The following is a 23,731-nucleotide window of genomic DNA, read 5'->3' as shown; positions in this document are numbered from 1 at the left end:
GTATGAACCGTCCTTCGTATGAGATATCAGTACTTCTGTACTAGTACATATATTTTCAATTGTTTCCAATGTGTATTTATATTAGTCAGGACGTGTCAAGGTACTGAAACCAATTAGTTAAGACGCAGAACTTGTAAATTAATAATATAGAATAATTATTGGACCTACATTAGACATTTTTGGTTTATATTTCACTTCAAATGTATTTAAATCTTTCAGAATAAAAAAATTAAAACTTACATTCTTTTTAATTTTCTGACCAATGTGAAATACAACAATTCTAAATGATAAAACAAATAAAAACACGACTTAAAAATTATAAAATGTATATTTCAAAACTTTACAAAAATATAATATGGCGACACTGGACGTTTAAATGGATGGAATGATTATCACATATCACGAGACACAATTATATTATTGCAACATCACAATACAAACGCAGGTGAAACAAACAATGAAAACACACGAGTGCACACACAACGCGGACCTATTCTGGAATCGAGGGAGCCTAAATGAGGCCACTGGGCCCATTTGCATGCGAACGCTTTTTAAGCGTCAATATATTTTATTAAAAACTAGACTCACACAGTGCGAGCGATTCTTCACGCTCGGCTCACAAGCTACTGAACGGAATAACACCTTTACATTCATAAATATAAATTAATGGAAAACGATTTTATCGTTCAAAAATTTGATTCATAGCAATTAATGTGAAATGCAAGGTGCGTTTGAGCCAATAGGCAATTACTAAAAAAAGGTTTAAATGATTTATATAAAATATAATTTATACATAAACATTGTAAAAAGTTTATAGTCGAATTTTAAGTACTTGGCCTAATAGTAATTGACTTTAAATTTATAAAAGGGCTTCATTTATCATGTCAAGTAATTTTTCAAATAAAATACCGTGGCAAGAGATACAAATGTCATATGGGCAAATTTTAGACTTTAAAATCATATAGCAGTGTCGATAATAGGTCCAGGGTTGGTTAGGGCCTGTTTCCTCTCTTGGACAGCCGTGACGAGCTTCCTGTAGGGGCCTAGGGGCAGCCCTAGGGACTTCATATCGCTTTCCGTTAACAGCATTAGAGCGTCGAGATCGATCTGTTCGTCTTTGAATTTCTGCACGTATTGCGAGAGACCCCAGGCGGTCAGGAATCGCTCGAGGGACCCGTAACCAGAGTCCTCAGCCTCGCCCTCCTCGTCTGAGGTTATAGTTGAACTTTCTGGAATTAAAATATTGTATTGATTGTCTATTATATATAGAGCGGGTACATTATTATCAACCAGATCAAACTTCGCTATAACTTGGATCAGACATATTTAAATTACGAGATATATATATTTTTTATTTCACTGTTCCATTCACTTTAATACGATTTGGCATATATATACAAAATGTAGCTCACAGTTAAGTACTAAAAATTGCATTATTTTGTACACGTGGTATTTATGTAACCTATATTATGGCATCCTAAGATACATACACAGCTTAGTTTGGATGCCGCTAGTAAATATTGTATGCCCATTACTTTATATTTGAAATATATAAAAAAAATGTATATTTTGTTTTATTAATTGAACTAGCTTTTGCTCGCGGCTTCGCGAGGCGTTTTCCGGGCTAAAAGTCCCGCTATATATCTTCCCGGGATAGAAAGTAACCTATAACCTTCCCAGGGTCAACTAAACAGCCCTACGGTACATCATCTTTGTCTTACTCCGACGGTTTAGGCTACGCTAAGATAGTAATTTCTTTTTCGACTTACTTGATATGTTTCGTTATATAATGACCAAATTACACAAAATCATTATAAATTGTAGCCTTTGTGTTATTTTGATGTATAACCAATATTACTGTAAAGTTTCATACAAATCCGTTCAGTAGTTTTTTCGTGAAAGAGGAACAAACATACATACACACATACATACATCCATTCTCACAAACTTTCGCATTTATAATATTAGTATAATAAATCCAAGATTATTAGATGTTGTTTCTGACCTCCATCAATCTATCCTATGTTAATTAGGACAATTAGCATAAACTAGCTTTTGCTCGCGGCTCCGCCCGCGTTATAAAGTTATTCAGGCTAAAGTTTTCCGTTATAAAAATAGTAGTTTCCCGGGAGCCTATGTTCTTCCCAGGGTCTCAAACTGTCTCCATACCAAATTTCATCTTAATACGTTAGGTAGTTTTGAGTTTAACACGTTAAGGCAGACAGATGCAGCGGGGGCTTTGTTATATTATTTAGAACTTTTAAGTGAAACAATCCCGTCATACATCATTGTTGCATAACTTTAACCGTTTACGCAGCGCAGGCAACGGAAGCTCTCAAAACTCATAATTTTCCCCGTTTTTGCAACATGTTTCATTACTGCTCCGCTCCTATTGGTCATAGCATGATGATATATAGCCTACAGCACTCCAGGAACAAAGGGCTATCCAACACAAAAAGATTTTTCAGTTGAAACCGGTAGTTCCTGAGATAAGCCATTACTGCTCCGCTCCTATTGGTCATAGCGTTATGATATATAACTTTGAGCACTCCACCAACAAAGGACTATACAACACAAAAAAAATTTTTCAGTTCGAATCGGTAGTTCCTGAGATTAGCCATTACTGCTCCGCTCCTATTGAATATAGCGTGATAATATATAGCCTATAGCTCTCCACGAACAAAGGGCTATCCAACGCAAAAAGAATTTTTCAGTTTGGACCGGTAGTTCCTGAGATTAGCCATTACTGCTCCGCTCCTATTGGTCATAGCGTGATTTACGTGCAGCAACAGAAACCGCGCGTGACCACCTGTCTCCAAACAGTTTGCGGCCAAACAAATGTTTACTTTGCGATCACAGAACTCGTGTGTTAGGTTAACGGTATTTTTTTTATATCTTTCGTGAATTTTGAAGTCGATTAATAAGTAGCACTGATGTTCTAAATTTTGTGTAAAAAGAAGTAGTAAAGATATTTTAAATAGTGTGGTAGAGAGATTGGCTGAGACCTAAGAATTACGTCTTAAAGAGTTATTTCCATACCAAGGCCTGATCTGATTATCTTTATTTAAAATATTTTGGAAAACTATTGAAGCAGATAAAACTTGATACTAGATAATACTACAAACACCATTTTTTTAAATTATCCTATACTTTCCTATATATTGTGGAATTAGTGAATAATTTCCTATCACATATCAATATTGGATCATGACGCTGTATTGACAAATCAAATCGTAGCTCTTACCAAGGCAGCGATAGATCAAATAAAAAATTGTGACACGTATATAATCTATACCAATATATAAAGCTGAAGAGTTTGTTTGAACGCGCTAATCTCAGGAACTACTAAACCGATTATAATTTTTTTTCATTAATAGAAAGCTACAATACTCCTCAGTGCTACAGGCTACTTTTCATACCGGTTTTTTTTTCACTCGGGCGTTATCCAATACTAGCGATCCGCCCCGGCTTCGCACGGGTATAACATAACAAAATAACAGTATTTCTCCACTATTTAATGGATGTTATTATACATATAAACCTTCCTCTTGAATCACTCTATCTATTAAAAAAAACCGCATCAAAATCCGTTGCGTAGTTTTAAAGATTTAAGCATACAAAGGGACATAGGGAGAGAAAGCGACTTTGTTTTATACTACGTAGTGATACAATAAGTACCAGTATTAAAATGTTCTTACCAGATTGTGGCGAAGTCCATTCCGCGGGTTGGTACGCGTGTCTGGCGGCGAGCGAGCCCGCCGACCCGATGGAGAGGTCCTCGCCCACCGCCGCGCCCGGCATCGAACCCAGGGTCGCTGTTATCGAACGTCTGCCAAACAATATTCATGTTTTATTTATTCATTCTTATTTAAAGAAAAAAGATAGAAAGAACAAAGAAAAAATTAAAAACAAAGTCCTACATAACATAAACAATTATTGCAACAATGGGCCTCCCATTCAGCTATATACTGCAATACCACCTATGTAATATTTGCACACGAGTATAAAAAATGTACTAATGGCGGTCTTATCGCTCTAGGTAATATCTTCTAGACAACCAACCCAATGGTTACGAGAAAAGAAGAAAGTAAGGGCAGTTTAGTGAATAGAATAATAATTTGGATTAATAAAAAACGAATAATAGATAAAAATATTTCAATCGATGAAAAATAATGGATACATTTTTTTTTTTGTTTTCGCGGAGAAAGTGTCTTATGACTACCGCTCAGCCTTCGTGGGGGGCGACTGAGCGGTTATGTTGGGGTCACCGTGCCTTACGACCCGGCATTGCGCCGCCCGGATTTGATGTCGACCTTCAGGCGACCGCCGGGCCGAGTCCCTAACCTATATACAACGCACGGCATACCAACTAAAACTCCGCGGTGGCCCTCTTCGGCGCATTAGGGACGACTGCGAGCTTCCTCTGACGGAAATGTCTAAGTCTACTTCCACAGCCGCCCCTGCGCGGTGCCGCCTAGTGCGGCCCGTCTCCTGTGAGGGGCTCAGGAGCCCCCGCGCACCGAAGGACGCCCTCGGCGTCTACGGCAGCATGAGGCCAACTGCACACTGCCGTCCATCCCGGGGGTCAGCCGAAAATTGTGCAGACGCACAAAAATGCACTAGCGCGGACAGCCCCGTGCTGCCCGCCGACGACTCCCATCGTGGCCCCTATTAGTCGCCTCTTACGACAGGCAGGGGATACCGTGGTGGAATTCTCCAAACGCCCCCAATCCACAGGGCGGATGGATACATAAACAAACACATTTTCTTTTTTATATTTTTTTTATTAAAGTTTCTAGCTTAATTCTGGAAAATTGTACGTTACATTGGATCGTAAAAAAATGAGTTAATTTGGGTAACACAATAAATATTAAATAGACAGTAGACCATAATGGTCATGCCGTGAGACGAAATTAGGGACAAACAGTATGTACACGACCTTTCCTGCTTACCCCTCAGGAACAGATCCGTGAGAGTATAAAATTGAACTTACCTAAAAGCCACGCTGCCGAATCCTGGCCGGTCGAAGATGCTGGCCGGCTCCTGCAGCATCACCTCCTGTCCGATGCCGCTCTCGTCCGCCAACGCCGCTGTGAAGTCTGGTTGACTTGCTGATCTGAAGATATTGTTTAAATGTTGCTTATGAATAATTAAGTAGAGATAATATTAAGGTTTAATGAAAATTGTGTAAATTACACGTGTAACTTTAATAACAATTTGTGCATTGAAAATACAGAAACAAATTCAATTTGAAAAGAATGTAGGTATTTTACGTAAAACACTGCACAATAAATCGAATTTTTTGCACAAACCCAAATAAATATCTAAAGTATTCGCTCGATGTTTAACACTCAATAACGAGAGCAACAGGTCAGTCGTCTGTTAACGTCACAATAACAAAATTGAACTTGGCGGAATCACCTGGTGAGCGGTTTGCGCGCGTCGTTGACCGGCGCGGGCGCATGCGCAGGCGCGTCTGTGAACACGTCGGCCACGGCGCCGCGCTGCTGCGGGCCCGCGCCGAACGTGCCCACGTACATCACCTCTGAGTCGCGTCGCAGCCCTGTTAGTGACGTCACCGAGCGACGGCCCGTCGTCTCGATCTCACCCACCTGTGCCAAGTTTACTTTTAGGGTTGTCAACAATGTTTTTCATTGCTTGCAACTCTATCTGCATATTTCTATAGCGGATTAAAACTAGTGATTCTTTTTTGATAAAAGTAGCGTGTGTTAATTAGGGCATGATAATATATCAGTGTGCCAAATTTCATATAAAGTAAGATTTGAATTAAAATGTAATGTATAACTTGGCTTTAAAGAATTAAAAATATAATTAATGGCCACTACTGCTTTCATGCTAGGTTGATAATCTCGAATATAACAAACAATTTCATTTTAAAGTCTATTTTAACTATTTTGAAAAAAAAATACAATATATATTTTTTTTATATTAAACTCGTATGTTTGTACAAGAATATAATAAACACGAATAATATTGACAACCCTTAGTATATTAGCCTTGTTTCCACAACACATAATACAAATAATGACACTTGTATATTTAGAAATTAAGCACCGTTATTGATTGTACTCGACATAAAGCATTTATTTGTTAGTTTAGCCTACATTTGTCAGCCTCTTTAGCGTAGCGGTCGATAATCTGGTTGAGAAACTGATGGCCGCAGGTTCTATTCGATCATTGAGACACATTCAGTCTTACTTATAAAAAAATCGCAAAGCTATGCCTAGTTAAAACACAAATTTACTCGATCAGCTGTCAAAACCCGCCATCTAGCCTCTTAATAAGGTTTAAACTAAGAAACCGGTGATGTTTTTGACAGCTATTTAAGCAATTCTTAACCACCTCTTAACGATAAAACAAGTAAGACATAATGTTTACAGGTGCGAGAAGCAAATATTATGTATTCGGTTTAGATCTTTTATATATATAGAACTAAGGTGACTTAACTCAAAAGACAATTTACGGGAAACGAATAAAAAATATTTGAAAATAATATAGAAGGCAGAATATAGATATTTTTTTATGTTATTAATTTCACAATAAAAATACCACTGAAATCGTTAATTCCCTGCATTTCCCCCTAAAGTACACATAATTTAAATTTGCAAACACTATTAAATAGACAACTTAATAATTAACATTTCGGTAGTTTCAATATTTCAATAAAATTTATTTTAGAAATCAAATATTCGTAAATCTTTGCTAATTCCTGTAACTGGTGCGTCGAAAATTTATGAAAAAAAAAACCGAAGGCCGTTGATCAGAGAAGGGTTCCAAGGGCCGGTCTAAGAAACCTTAGTGGACCCTTTTGCCCTAGTTTGTTGGGCGGTAATATAGCATACCTTGAAGTCGTCCGAGGCGCCGTTCCTGCCGATGGTGTTGTTCCGGAGTTTGCTGGCGAGCGCCTTCTTGTAGACGGCGCCGCGGCCCCGAGCGCCCGAGTTGACGGTGCCCACGAGAGTGCTGTACGTGGGACGAGGCTGCTCGTCCGCTAGGAGGTTGCCTAAAAACAATTTCATTTATATTTTTGAAAAATCCCTCCTAGCCGAATTTCGTCTATATGAAAAGGAATACAATTATCTAAATTAATATATACAGATGAAGAATTTGTTTGTTTGAACGCGTTAATGTCAGGAACACTGTATGTATATTCGAATCACATTTTACTAATGAATTAGCAGTTACCCTCAACCAATTAAAACGAAATTTTGTACACACGTTTAGTTTTTTATGCCATAACTTTCAAAAGTTTTTGCATATTATAAACAACCCAAACTCTCTTCCAAGTGTAACATCATACCTTGGCTTGTGGACCTGATCATCTTGTGTTTGAGGGCGAGCAGGACGTTACTAGGCCGGTGCGGCATCGTGGACACTTCCTCGTACCCTTGCTCCCAGTTCTTCGACAACTTCTTCAGTTCCTTCTCCGCCATCACTTCAGCCTTACTTTGCCGTTTTTGATACTGCTTGTTAGTTTTTTCGTAATCCTTTTTGGCTTTTTCTTTTAATGATTTCGCTTTCTTTCTGTAATAATGAAGTGATATTGTGGAATTTTTGTGGTGAAAGTCACCTTATTTTTATAATTAACGATTTATGAATATTTATGTTGTTGGCTTCAGCAAAAGAAATGTTTTAATATAATGCATAGAATTATAATCTGAACCTTATGTATAGACATTGTGTTTTTGTGTACCAGACTAATTAATTAAGAAACGCCTACTTGCATTGTCAGGAATTTCATTTCCTTTCTTGATAAAGTCTCTCATTTTGATAGGGTTGTATGCTACGCCCTGATTGTAACAAAGCCGAAAGACCTTTTATTACCTAGAACTTTTTCCTCAGACTTGCATTTTGATGTAGGTCAGGACAATGTGTTTGATTATTGTGTGTATTTATACATTTGTATCTACTATTTTATGTACTTGTCTAATGATTTCTTATGTTTACGCGAATGTTAGACATTAAAATTTAACTGCTTTTCAGATTTTATCGCGGCATTCTTATTTTAATTTTCTCCCGACGTTTCATCAGTCCGCCCCGTGACCACGAAGGCGAAACGTCGGGGGAAAATTAATATATAAAAACCGAAAAATAGTTTAATTTTATGTACTTACTTATCATTATTCTCTAATTTAGCCGTGACCTGATCCAAATACAGTAATATGTCATCTCTGCCGTTGATGGCCGCTAACTCCTGCGCCGTGTGTCCATCCACATCCATGGAAAAGACGTTGGCGCCGAAGTTGACGAGGAAAGTGACGCATTCCTTGTGACCCCGCGCTGCTGCCAGGGTGGAGGGCTGTGTTACCGAAGTAATCGGCTTTGTCAGGCTCACCACTAGAACACGTAATATTTGTATAATGATTATGTTTACGCGAACATTAGACATTTTGTAAAACGTAGGTAGATATTGTAACTTTGATTTTACGGATGAACAACACCTCAGTCCCCCCCGTGACCATGAAGGCTGCAAAGTTTTAGAAACGTCGGGAGAAAATAATAATATAAAAACCGCGAAAAAATCCGTATAATTGTTTTATTTTCAACGTTATATTTGACTAGATTATGGAATATGTATTTTTATAGTAACAACTATCTTAACTGTTATATTTGCCGCAGTGGAGTAGTGTCACTTTTTGGCGCCCTGTGCGGACCCACAGATTATATTGCATAAAGGCGACGTGCGATAGCAAAAAAAGCACCATTTCAGGGAAACAAAAAACTTTGCGAAGCGTAGACTTGGCAAAAAGAAATAAAATACAGATAATAATATAGTAAATTGAAACGGAAGATGTTTTTAATCTAATCGATTATTTTTCTGAGAATAAGGGGATTGCATGGTGTTACTACACTAAGACAATTAAAAATTAAAATTGCAGAAAAGGAATGCAAAAAAAACGTTAAACTGATCCAATTACAGTTCAAAATCGGCAGGCTACAAAGCAAAAATAATGAACGGATACTGAGCGAGAAATAATGAGCATTACTTTCATTCAGTTAAACAGAATAAATGTTGCGTTAAAATTTATATTTAAGAGTGAAAGCGAGCCGCTCTGCGTTGAGTAAAATTTAGGTAAAACACCTATGTACCGTTGGATGGTTTGTTCTTTATTCAATGAGCGTTGCGTAAGCCTGCGTTTGGACTTTTAGGCCTTAATTGTGCATTACAATTTTAAAGGATTTTTGTAACGTATACAAGTCCGATATAAGACACATTATACATGCGAGGGAGTTGTGTATAAGACATACTATACATAACTCCCGCGCAACTATCTTAGTACAAGATACTACAGGGCCTCGTTTGCATCGAAGAAATCAACCGCGTGTTTTGGTTGGTATGCCGGTATAGTGTTAGGGACTCTGTCTAATGCCCGCTTGGATGATGCTACCCGTAGTACCGAGTGTAGATATTGGGCTGTAAGATCGGAAAAACCAAATTAACCGTTCCTTTTACTTCTAGAGGATGTGGCCTAGATGCTTTTCTACAATCGTTTAATCGTTTACACTAATAGAATACAGAATATATGTATGGAAATGTCATATCCTATCGATAACGTTAGCTTTAACGATTGTAGAAAGGCATTTGGGAACAGGCCCCAGTAGTGATATCGATAAAGAGTTTTCCTTGCAAAAAAAGGAGTATGTACAACAAGGGTCACGTACACTTCAGAAAATATACGAAGGTTGTGGTTACCACGATGTAGTAAGACGATGTAATAATATCGGAGACTTTTGCGTTGTTGATTCAAAACGAAAAACTTCACCATTTTAATTGTTTTATATCGCCCATACCGCATCAATACATGAGATACAATATTATCAAGCAATAAATTGTCAGATAGCGTAGGGAATTTGGACCTGCATGCTCATATTGAATAAGACCCTAATCGCAAGCGATATGAAGAGATTCATGGTTTCAAAACCACGGGGGATACAGACTGTTATCCTAAATTATCCTTACTAATAGAAGAGATTATTCCCAGGAACGGGAATCTCTCTCAGGAACAGGAGCTCTTTACAGTGGGGATTCAAAGGTCTACAAGAGCTCGGAGCGGTTTCAAAGAATATTTCCTCGTCAGTAGGTGCTTTAAAGATCAGTCAATATGTTATCGGTCCGTATTAATAAACCTCAACTTAAAGTTGATCTCATAATTTATTGAACTATTTAATAAACCAAGCTTAAACTGTAACTTAAAGGCTTCTTTTCTGCTGAGTCTGGGATGTCATATTGTAACTTAAGATATGATTTGAGTTGATGTTAATATATGTTACTAAATAGCAAGTATCTTAAGATGCTGACCTTAATTTAACAGCGTCTCAGCTAAAATCGCACTTCAGAACGTAATTGAGTTGCATCAATATGACAATATAACCCTCAGAAGCCGAAACAGACTATAAAAAAACCTAATCGCTTCCTTTTGATGAAGTCTAACAATTATTTACACACCCACCAATAAACATAAATCATAAGTTTGTTAATTGAAACATTATTTTACAACGATATAAATTTATTTCGTTTTTTATAACTTAAATAAGAGATAATTTTAATCGGTAACATATTAAAAAATGTAGACAGTAAAAATTTACGGCAGGTTTAAAGTGTTTTTGAAATAGTATTAATTATATGATAGCATCGGTGACGCACCGGGTAACACCGGCTGAAAAAGGAGGTCGAACTACTGAAAGGAACTTTACAGTAATATTGGTTATACATCAGAATAACACATAGGCTACAATTTATAATGATTTTGTGTAATTTGGTCATAATATAAGGATACATATAAAGTAAGTCGTAAAAAAAAGTAAGTAAGTAAGTCGCTAGTCAATCATAATTAAGCGTGGCGGTGCATTGCGCACGTCATGTAATCGAATGACGATACTAACTGAGCTGACTCATCAAGTTCTCTTACAATTATCCATTTATCAAGGCTATTTTAATTATAAACTTATCGAAAATTCTTGTATGCTTAGATAAGTGAGGGATTAAGCTTGTAGTATATAATATCAGCCCTGTATTATATACTGTCCCACTGCTGGGCGCGGGCCTCCTTTACTACTGAGAGGGATTAGGCCTTAGTCCACCACGCTGGCCCAGTGCGGATTGATAGACTTCAAGCATGTAGTAGATTAATATATTTTCATTCCTAAAAACTACACAAGCATAAAGTTTAGTAGCATATTAGACAGACAGCTCTTACGAAGTGGACATTTTTTTCAAATCGGACACATTATGTCGGATTTGAATGTTTAAGGTATTTGAACATTAAGGATGTCGGGTGTCATTTACCAAACAGTTGTCTGCCGTATGTTGGGAGCAGAAGAATGTTTCATACAATCTGTTGATAAGTAAAAAGTTTTTATGTCACAATCGATATTTGATTGCTTTGGTGGCGTACTTTGGCGGTTGTACCTACTGCATGCGCGGCAAGCGCTTTGAGGTCCTGGGTTCGAATCCCGGGTCGGCCAAAGTGGTATTTGAGAGTTTCTGCTCAGTATCAGCCCGGAGTCTGGAATTTGTGACCGATATGGCGATAGACTCGCCCCCTATCACATCATGGGACGGAACACATTTGGCGAAAAATGAGAGCCCTGATGATAAGCCTCTGCATACGCCTTCGGGGATAATTAATACGTGATGTTTGTTTGTTATTTATATCGATATGGCTTATTAGGCATAAATGTCCGCTCTGTGAGAATTATATTCTGGACTGCATTCTACAACAAACCACAAGAATCCCAAGATTCGAAAAAAAAACGCAAATAATGCATCAAAGATAAGAAGCCCAGCATGACTACGATAGAATTTAATAAATTATTTTTATATGACGGCGTTTCAGCGGTGTTTGTGTCTTATAAAGATTGTGTCTGTCTTCATATATCTTGTAAAGAATGAGCGTTATATTACTTATTATCACCGTATGGTTGTTAAAATATTTTAGGTGATTTCGACAATTTGCTAAGTCATATTCACTAAGCACATGGATTATTTTTCCTTAACGATTGTTCCCGGTAAGCAAAATTAAAGTATGAAGGTCTATTGCGGATATGGGTAGCGGAATTTTGGACTCCAAAACAGATTAATAGCCGTTTTCAATAAACAATCTCAATCTTTAATCCGATTCTGAGGGTTAACCAATAAAAAAAACTCATTTGTAAGTTTGTCGAAAAATCTTCTTATCTAATTGGTCCATTTTTGAATCTCAATCTTCAATCCGATTCCGAGGGTTAACCAATCAAAATAATTAATTTGTAAGCTTGTCGAAAAATCTGTGTTCTGATTGGTCCATTTGGAGATAGATTGAAAAAGAGATTGGGATCGTATTATTGAAAATGGCGGTAGACGGGTCTACCTTCACGTTCGGTATGACCAAGCAGCCTATACAAGAAACAACAATACCTTACATATTTAATGACATTGGATCTTTATCAACAAATGTTTCAGATCTTATCAGTCTTGTGTTCTATGCCGTCTTTTCTATAAATGAATAGGGAAAGAAAACTTAAAGTAAATCAATTTTAGATATTTATCTACTGTTAATATATGACGCGTATTATTAATTATATTCTCCAAGTATATAACTGTAAAAACTATGTTAGTTCACGTATTTATCATAGTTACGAAAATACATAACAGACGAAATTGATTTATGGGTAAAAATAATAATAATATATTTATTTTCCAACAAGTTTTAACACTACAAATTAAATCCCTTGACTTCTGAACTAGGTGTGAACCTGTCTTACGAAAGTCAGTGGCTTCCTTAATTAACAAAATAAATGAAAATGAATTACTTATACAAAAAATAAAACTCTTTTTATACTCGGGTACATATTTAAAGGATTAAAGTATTGAAAAATATTGTCCTTAAAAATAAAAATATAAAAAATATGTAGATATATTTAAAGAAATAAAGGCCGATAAGTTTGAAGAATATTGTCCTTAAAAAAAAAAATAAGTTATCTTGTATGGACGTACCCTCTCCCGCACAGCAATCGTAGCGCCTCAATATGTCCCTCGAATGCCGCCCAGAGCGTAGGCGTCATCCCGGACTCATCCTTGTTATTGCATTCTTTCCTCGTCGCCTCTCGCAACACTTCCAGAAGGCCATCTTTGGCTGCTCTGAAATCATGATTAAACCATTTTATTGTTTAAGAATTTGTGTTATAATCAAAGGTAAGCCAACAGATATGAGTTTTCACATCGCGTTGCACGCTTACTACGTAAGAAGTTGTTTATTATTAACTTTCTCGTTGTTTTATATCAATCGACTGTTTATATACAAGGTAATTTTAAGATGAAACCACATACTCGTTTTACCTTTGCTAATGTTATGACAACTAACGAATATTGTCACCAAAAATCCCTGTTTAAGTCCCTGACTTTTTGATCATTTTACATCTTAGTGCGAATATGGCGTGTGCGTGAGTCTATTTCTGACTGACAAAGTTATGTCGTAGTAGAGTAGTAGCATTAGGGCATATAAAATTAAAATTTTGTAATACTTATTTCGTTCGAAACTTCCAGTGTTTTATTTCATATCTACGGGCCGAATATTGTAAAGTGTTATTTTGTAGGAAAGTATGTGGTTTCTTGTAGAAACGCAATGTCAAAATTACCCTGTATATTATTCATGACTACGTGACATTCATTCGAGGACATCGCAATTACATCCTAAAACAAATAGGTAGAACATGATCAGCGATATCCATTTGAAATCATATCGAAATTTCGCTATCGATAACATTAATCGATAACAATAATCTATTCCTATAATAAAATTGCGATAACGAATACGACACATATTTGATGACTATAAATGCTTTTAGATATGAATTAATACGTTATTATGAGTTGGGTTTGGTTCAGTCTAGACTACAGTTTGTGACGAGCCTCATTCGTGAATACGCAGTTAACTAAACCTGAAATAATCAATGTAAATTCCGAGATCCGTATCATGCTAAGATTAAATTCTTTTATATCTTTAAATCGATCTTCAGTTTTGTTGTTGGTTGGAGTATTTTCTACTTATATCTTGCCGGGTTTAGGGATTATAAAGTAAATGGAGCACAGGATTAATAATATCAGCCCTGTATTATATACTGTAACACTGCTGGGCATGGACTCTCTCTGCTACTGAGAGGGATTAGGCCTAGTCCACCACGCTGCCCTAGTGCGGATTGTTAGACTTCACACATCCTCAAAATTCCTATAGAGAATTTAGAGTGTATGTAGCTTTCCTAACTACGTTTTCCGTACGTTCACCGTTAAAGCAACCGATAATTCATAAAGAATGCATATATAATGCTGGAAACATCAGAGGAGGTGTGCCCTTGGTTTTGAACCTGCGGACATTTGTCTCAGCAGTCCGTTTCACACCCAATTAGGTTACCCGCGCTATAATATGTAATGATCATTACACTTAAAATGAAGATTTAATCGAAATAAAGACGGTTTAATTAAAATGAATCTATAAAAACGCACACAATAAACAACGGAAGCAGTAATTAGACGTAAATAAGTATTTTCGCTTGTCACGCGCAACGTTAATGGTTGGTAATGTTGAGTACTCGGATTCAACTCGCTATGGTGTATTTTCCGCTTGACAGGGAAAGTGTTTATATAACAATGCGGACAGTTACCACGGTACCGCTCTGACAACATACCATTAAAATGTACCAACATAGTTGTGCCGCAGTAGTGATGTTGTAAGTAAGGTTTTATCATTTCAGGATTTAAACTGAGATATGAGACCGAACTGAGATGCTGATGATTTAAATACAAAAAATGTTTAAGTAAACGAAAATATACAATTTAACCTTTCTAATTTATAAATATGAATGTTTCCGAAGATTGTATGTTTGAATAGATTTTATTAAATATGACCTATTAAAAGAAATCCCTAATTAACATAATATTCTTAAGTAGAAGACAATGACGCTTTACACAATATTGATCATCAAGGCACGCGATTGTTAAAGAAATTAAAATAGGGAAACGTAACTTTGCTTTCAAATTGGCCATCATTAACTCTTATTTGCCACCTTGTGTCCAGTTGGTTTTAGAAACGAATTAATGGCGAAGAGTCTATATAACCCGATTCGTGGCGGCTTCCCTTTTGTTACTTATGTAAAACCTCATTGAAATAACCCGATTCGTAGTGGCTTCCCTCTCGTAACTTATGTAAAACCTCATTGAATAACCCGATTCGTGGCGGCTTCCTTTTTGTTACTTATGAAAAACCTCATTGGAATAACCCGATTCGTGGCGGCTTCCCTTTCGTAACTTATGTAAAACCTCATTGGAATAACCCGATTCGTGCCGGCTTCTCTTTCGTAACTTATGTAAAATCTAATTGTTATCAGAACGATTTGCAGACCGCATTTATGCATATTATTAGTATCTTTATGTTGTGTCGAGTTCCCTTTAAGAAAATGTTACTCTTCGCCACTGGAATTTAATCATTTTGATGCCACGAATATTTAAATCTTGACTTACACTGCGTGGTTAGTAGCGAAAACATTTACGATTATTCTTCACAGCTTAAGTATTGTGTTTAAAAGTAAATTACCAAGACCAGCAACACAATTATTAACTAACGTTACACTTGATGTTTGACTCCATAAGTAGCCTTGATAATAGGGTCTTAGAGTTCATTGTAAGTTACGTGTTTAAATATAACAATCTTAGTGTATATTAGTACTTGTCAGTAGATATGAGATTTGCTATACATCTATAATATGTCTGATGAATTTGTTTGTTTGAATGCTAATCTCAGACGCTACTAAACCGATTTTTGATTAGATTTCACTAATAGGAAGCTAAATTACTCCTGAGTGCTTAAGGCTACTTTTATCTCGGGAAAATATAAAGCGGGAATTTTATCCCGGAAAAACTTTTTCATGCGGACGGAGCCGCGAGTGAAAGCTATTGAAATATAAAAGGTATTACAGTGTATTGATGTTGGCCTGGAAATTGATACTATAGGTATAAATCAGCTCTTAATAGATATAGGCACTTAATAGCAAACGTATGGTCAGAAATGAAATAATTTCTTATTTAGTCTTCTTAAATTTTCGTTTATAACCTACTGGTATTGACGTATACTCTACCCCTACTGGTCTGGAATGTTAATGTATTTCACTGCCTAAGTAAATATGTAACGCGTAATTTTAATGGTCTCTTACAGGAATTTCGAAATTTTTGTAATCACTTTTCTTAATCAAACGTCATTACAAATACGTCGAAACAGTTACAGCGGTAAACCTAGAATAGCTACAATCACTATGACCTAGACGGGAATATTTCAATAACATATTATTTACACGTACCACATACGTACAAGTTTACTTGTTTGGTATTTTTAGGATGCGAACAGCGTAGTCAACCTGCGCCTGTTTTTTATAATATCTTTGCATTTCACATACATAATATGTGGACCACTAGGTCAAATTCTACTGGCCATTTATGCGCAAAGCATAAGACTGAAGGTTTGGTTATTTTCTAAATAAAAATGATTTCTCAAAAGGTAGGTACTGTTATTGGTGGTAGGTCTCTCATATGTGAGAGTCCGCCTAGGTAAGTACCGCCGCAATGTCTATTTCTGCCGCCTAGCAGCAGTGTGTAATCGCTGTTACATTGTGTTCCGGTTTGAAGGATATTGTAGCCAGTATAACTACTGGGCATAATGAGACTTAACATCTCACGTCTCAGGATGGCGAGCGCAGTGGAATACCAAACAATGCTTCGTAATTCAAGGTGTTGGATGATCTTCTACTGTTTATAGGTGGTTGCTTCGCTTACCATCAAACGAACGGCAGGCTCGTCTCGTCATTCAAAGCAATAAAAAAAGGTAATTTAATTGAAGGTAATATTGACACCTATCAGTAGCGAAATGTGAAATTTTTCGAAAGAGAACCTGACACAAAACATAGTTACGAATATGCATAAATGCAGTCTGCAAATCGTTCTAATGACAATAGATCCAACATAAAGGGAAGCCGGTAGGAATCTGGTTATATGGATCCTTCGCGACTGACACCTAAAACGTTTCTGTACATTGTCCTTCGCTGTCAGTGACCTTTTTCGTTTATGGTGGTCGATCACCAAGGGCGACCTCATGAGCCGACAGCTGACAATCGATAAGCTGATAACGCATATAGTTCCGACTTTGATGTTTATGACTAACGAAATAAAGTTGGTAATGCCAAGGTTTGTGTTTTACCCTATTTCAACATGTGCATATGGGCGTGAAGGTGGCGGGTGGACAAACGCATTTCGTTTGAATAATATTGATAGACAGATGTTAGCGGAAAACTGTTTTTGTTCTTATATTAGCTTATGCTTACCACTCTATGTATTTGTGGATTTCTCCAGAGCAAAAAAAAGTCTACATATTCCTGTGCAAGGATATTGCAGCTTTCCAAAGAATTTACTAATATCGCCCAAGGATCATCCCTTACATATAATCTGGCAGTTATCATTTTGAAATGTTGTTATTTCTCACTGACATGAAAAGAGACAAAATCCAGTTTCATATAATTTTTAAATACAAAACATTATTTAATCGGAGAATAAGAACCTTTGAGATTGAAGATTATCTATTCAATAAGTTGCCTATTAAGTAATTATTTTACTCTTTCAATTTATAACAAGCTTTTTCTAAATGATAATTATTTGTTTGACTATTATAATTTGGAATTATTATGTTTTATAATAAAAATAGAATAAAGTAATGATTTCTTATGGTTATGCTTATGTTAGACTTTGAAATAAAACTTTTTACAAATTTTAATACAGTTTTTATATTATAATTTTCTTCCAATGTTTCCAAGACTTTGATGCCTTCATGGTCACGGGGGGACCGAGTTGTTGGTCATCCAATGGTCAAAAGTCAAATTTACAATATCTACCTAATTTTTTTTTATTATATTAGCTATTGATAGGCTGAACTATACAGAATATGCTGATTTACAACACTGTGAGCTCATTTTTAGCCGAGTATAGCAGCAAAAATATTGGCAAAAATTTAGATCAATAGATACACCATGGTGTGAATAATATTAACCAAAGAGCTTGATCAAATCCACATTATGTAGCAAATAGTCATTGTCCAATGCAGATAGGAGATACGCATCACATATTGTTCTAAACAGGAAGGTGGTTCAATGTACTAATTGAATTCACACGTTTTGAATGCATGACTCAAAACTTCTTTAGAACAAGAACAATTTTATACAAAATAGGCATTTTAATTTAATAAAATTATATTACAGCCCATTTTCGAATACAAATTTTTGTCGTAATGGATATCTCTCAAATTCTACATATTCTTACTTAGTTTTGGTTAATAAGTCTCATAGTATGCGAATTTCCAGTATTATAACTAAATTTAATTATTGCTATTGTTGTTAAATAGACACATAATACTGGCTCGTTTTATGGCTGCATTACATCCTTCTTAAGCTGTATATGAGTGAGATCTCGTAAGAATTCAAAGAATAAACTTGGAAAATGTTTCTAAGGTCATAGAAACTTATTAAATGAAATAATATTTTTAACTAAGAATAAGTAAGTGACAACATACTTAAGTCAAATTACCAATTAATGTTTTAGAAAGTAAAATTATTCTGTTGGGTGAAATTATATGTGAAATGATAACAATTTTACATTATAGATGTAGGTACTTATTTAGTTAGATTAACTCTAAATTTAAGAAGGAATTATGATAATATCGCGAGAATCATTTGAGGATGTAAGAAAGATGTATTACAGGGTTTTATAATAATTTATTTATCTGAATAAATAATGTTACTTAGATGGGAAAATAAATATAAAAGCCCCTGCCGATAGTTCACAATGCTTAATCTTATCTAATTTTTGCAAACGAACTAGATAACAAAATCATTATACTTACTTATGAAACCTGTCGGTGGTCATTTTTAATACAAATATTTGCCGCAAATAATTTAAAGTTAACAGAGATTTACTTAATACAACTCATTTTTAAGTTCTGTAAAATTTAACATCGGCAAATTATCAAATCAGGGAAAGTTATTACTTTTTCACACTTCACTTATTCACAGAAAAATATAAAAGTCTGCGCATTATATATTACACCAATTTGATTATTACAAATAAAGAACACTTTAGATTAAGTTTTTATGTAGTTTAATTTTATTTATGCACAATTAAAACGATACTCAATTTGAAACACCTGTTTCATACAGGTGTAACGACACTTACGACAGTTCTCTATTTTATTGAATGAAAATGAAATGGAATACAATGAATTCGTATTTGACAGCTCGCAAACGTTCAATGAACTTCTTTGAAAAGTTTTAAAAACACCATCTATCGGACTAATTAGCAATAAGTAAAAGTGACATCTATCGACCAATAGTATTATTCCATATTTTTTAGTTTTGCTACTTCTCAATAGATGGCGCAACGATGGATTTATAAAATTGTAAGACTTATAATACAGAATATTTTATAAGGATGTATACTTTAATTTAACGTTGGTTTTGTTCCAGTGTCTAGAATTCATTAACCGCACGGGTAACTTATTAAATATTCTTACTTTTGCCCTTCATAGGGAAAAACTAAAAATTAAAAAAAATGACAAAATATTTTTGTTATCTCTATGGAGGCGCCATACCTATCAGTTCTCTGACTAAAACACTATGATAGATAGGGCTATGATAAACAAAATAGCATTGATAAGTTGACCCCTGCCTGTTAATTAACGCAATAAACCACCACAAAAAGCCCGCCTTAAAGTGAATTGTCATAAAAATGTAATATTTTATCTAATTCAGTAGATAGACACATTAATTGACGCCGCTGTTCCAATATTTGCCATCCATTAGTGGCATTATCTCATTAATGTGTTTTACATGTAGCCCTTCAGTCGTTACAAGTCACCGCCGTATCAGAACATATTACAGATATTTAATACAATGACCAATCGATATATCAGTGATTTTTAGTAGCTTCATTATGGAAAACCTTCGATATTCTAAACTTGGACATTGGGTAATATTGAAAAATATAGTTTGTCTCAGAAAGGAGCTAATTATACATAATAAACTAAATGGTAGAGTCATACTGTAGACAATCTTTTCTACAGGTTCTTACCTGTAGAGAAGCGCCCTCTCAGCCAGGGTTATTTTAGACGCCGACTTAAAGTGATAACCACTGTGTTTTGTGTGATAAGTAATAATATCGGACAATAGAAAAACACTATTCTCGCTAAATCTTTTTTCCTTTCTTTTGAAGGTAGGTAACGCATGAACGGTTTCTTTGGCATTATAGGTATTCACAGGTAGTCATGATTCCATACTGGTCTTTAATTCTGTTCTTTGATGCTTGTTTATTGACCTTGTACTGTAAATAAAAAAATATATACAAAGTTACAAAATATGTTATTTGATTTGTAGCGGAGGCTCTTGGTATTTGACAGAATAAGAAAAGATAACTATTGATTCTAAGACAATGAAGTGTTTAGAAGGATGTTCTATATAGTTCAAATAAGATATTAAATCTAAATGTCTTCAGAATTTATTTATATAGTTCGATATTGTAATAAACAATTTCCATGGAAACTACTAACATATTAGTATCATAAATATATCATTTCGTACATTATTGAATTCTTTGTGGTGGGATAAGCAAAGTTATGTGTTCACTTGTTCTACAGTATGCAGCTAGAAATTGTAACGCCAATGGATTCTATAAGTATTTGAATAAAACAATGTAGGAGAATGGAATATCCATTCTTAATCACTACAGATATTAAATTTTATTACAGTTGAAGTACCGTACTATTAAGAAAATTATGATCGATCTTATATAATAATTTTAAAGAGGAAATATAAAATCTCTAAAAATACCAGATAATATTTTAATTTATATACTTATCGTTTTTAATTATTATACTACAAAAGCGAAAATAAAACATTATTATTTATTTACGTAATTGAAATCATATAACAATTTAGTTTTGCCGTCATAACTAAAATAGATGAATTTTTTATTAATATTAGACACACTATAAGTTTTTGATTTATTTATTATAAAACTGTGAACGTTGATGTCACATGAAATAAAAACTATGATGTATGTAGAGTCGTATTACAATACGGACTTGTTGTATTTGCTGTCAGATCCCCGCAAACTAATAACTACCGCAAATAATTGTTATTATTATTAGGTATATAAGTATATTAAACGTAGAGAAGAAAATATAAGAGCAATATATCTATTAATATATAACGATGCCCACGTTATTATGTACAATGTATATGAATATAAAATGAAATTAAGTAGTGGAGCTACCTTTTGATTGTACAATATTAATAAGCTAAATTATTTGAGGTGGTATCAGTAGCACTATCATGAGCTTATTAATCCTCTGCCTTCGTAAAGGTGAATACTATTCATCAGTTACCGCCGGCCCTTTCTACAAAAAAACATAGTCATAACTAACATTAGAGAACAGTTCCCAGCGTACGACATTGACATATAAAATGGTAATTAACAGTACCTTTTACATTTAGCAAAATCATTTACGCGCTAAGCACTCCATACATGCATTAGATGTTAAATCGTAGGTAAACACATGACGAGGTGGTAGACTAAACTCAATTACAAACATAGGAACATGATCGTGTACGGTGTAGGAATATTCGCGGAATCCGTACACTTGCAAAGCTCATGATTTATCATCGACGTAATTCATGCTCTCCCTGCGCCCGGCTCGGAAATCTAATTAGTCCGGAACATTCTCGATAAATCCACATGAAACAGTGTAATAACGACGTAATTCTCGTTTTGAGATGATTGCCTCCACGCGATATATCTTTTTTATGCCCGTTTATCGCCCGATAATATAATAATCATATCGCGCTGACAATAATGGCATGCCAAATAAAATCTACCTACCCACCACCGTCAACGCGTGAAACGTCACTTGTCAAAAAGCAAGTGAAAACATTTTAGTTTTTTACGTGAACGCGCATAAAGTTTAATTTTGTTGGTGACGCGGCCGCGTTGGATCATTTTCGTGCGTCATTCCAAAAACGATGTTCGAAAACAGAACGCGTACAAATTGGGTGAAGTTCGGGGTGCGCGGGAAAGCAATATGTTTTTATTTCTTTTTAATTTCCGGTTCGTTTTAATGGCGTCGAAATCAATATAATGGTGAAGCGGCCAGCGCCATTTTCGCCATTTTGTGGTTTTGCTCATTTAGCCTCATCGAGCATGCATCGACAGCGGCGCACGCTGCCAGTGCGCCGCGCTGCGCCCGCTACTTACAATAATTAATGCTGTCGTTACCTCCACCTATCAACCCGATGCATTTTGTCAATTTGACTCAATTTAATGTAATTTCCGGTGTTGATTTTTCGCGTAATGATACTTGTCATTAGTTATGCAACTGGCATTTAAAATTCGTCAACTTTACTAAATTAATAAACGCTTACATTGTAAGAATGAAAAAGTCTTTAAGTTTAATACTATAACATCGTTAAACGTTTTGGGTTTAGTAAACAAACAACAAAAACTTATAAGCTTAAAATTACTGTCAATAAAATAAAGTTGAATTCCAAATTGGGCCTAAAAACAGTAATTTAGTTCCGCTTCGTAGTGTAAATAGTTCTCTACGAATGTTTTGGTAAACAAGAGGGCTAATATAATAAAACACGAGGTGTTGTTTTGTGTTCAGTTTAAAATTCCGTTCGGCTCCCGACGATCCATCGGGTGATTGCGTCGCGCCCGAGGCAGCAGACATCTCGTTTCTTTTTTAATTTTGCAGACTCGTGACTTAGGTGAAAAGTTCGTTTGAAAACATTCACGTAGAGCGTTAAATGTAAGAAATAAATGTGAACATGTTACACTTCAAAATGTTATTATATCGCGACCAAAAACAAACTAAAATGTACGAATACTTATTACTAAAAGAATAATGTAAAATATCAACGATGAATAATGAATTTGCCTAAAATAAAGATGGAAACCCGTTACTAATAATTCACAGATCCCAACGGCACACAATATAGTGAAATGGTTTGGATTATTCAAAGTTTTCCAGAAGTAAAACTTAACCGAACTAAAGGAGTTGACAATGCATGTAAACAAGGGAAGCTGCTTTATAATGCAGTCTACCAACCGTGTGAAGTCAATTGAGATATGTGGTTTGTGACTTACGCAATTGAGCTCTGGGTCTGTTTATTTCAGTCCAAAGAAAGATAATTTGATATTTCCTTTCAGTAATATATATTAAATGGGTTTTAGAGTACTAAATATTACTCAAATATAATTATTATACCAAGAACATGAATCAGGACAGCGATAAATAGGAAAAAAAAACATAATTGGAGGAAACCTTTGCCTAATTTGAGCAAACAGACCAATATGTCATTGTCTTTGAACTAAAAATACATTAATTATAAGTAACAATACAGATTGTAACTTATGTGTCTCAATAAAGGATTTTATTGTTATTATTATTAAGCATAATTACCAACGATTATAAATATGTCATACAAACATACCTTTTACCTTTTTTTATTCCACTGCGCTCACCATCCTGAGACATGAGATGTTAAGTCTTATTATGTCCAATAGTTACCACTGGCTACAATGTCCATCAAACCGGAGCACAACAGTGACTATACACCGCTGCTTGGCGGCATAAGACATTGCGGTGGT

The 23,731-nt window shown here is 35.3% G+C and overlaps 1 protein-coding gene across 1 annotated transcript; it reads right to left on the bottom strand.

The window, feature by feature from the left end:
* Positions 1–309: 309 nt before the first annotated feature.
* Positions 310–19,306, bottom strand: LOC115443670 (Usher syndrome type-1G protein homolog). The gene is given in 10 exon segments (XM_030169159.2): positions 310–1,229; positions 3,699–3,829; positions 4,994–5,116; positions 5,422–5,612; positions 6,864–7,024; positions 7,322–7,545; positions 8,136–8,311; positions 8,313–8,358; positions 12,998–13,141; positions 18,936–19,306. Coding segments are annotated over 10 exon segments (1,491 nt in total). The 5' UTR covers positions 18,959–19,306; the 3' UTR covers positions 310–957.
* Between the last annotated feature and the right edge of the window lie 4,425 nt (positions 19,307–23,731).

This window comes from Manduca sexta, chromosome 12 (genome assembly GCF_014839805.1).
Source record: "Manduca sexta isolate Smith_Timp_Sample1 chromosome 12, JHU_Msex_v1.0, whole genome shotgun sequence".
NCBI classification, from domain to species: domain Eukaryota; kingdom Metazoa; phylum Arthropoda; class Insecta; order Lepidoptera; family Sphingidae; genus Manduca; species Manduca sexta.
The sequence above is the reverse complement of the archived record's forward strand: the minus strand, read 5'-3'. Positions and strand labels throughout refer to the sequence as shown.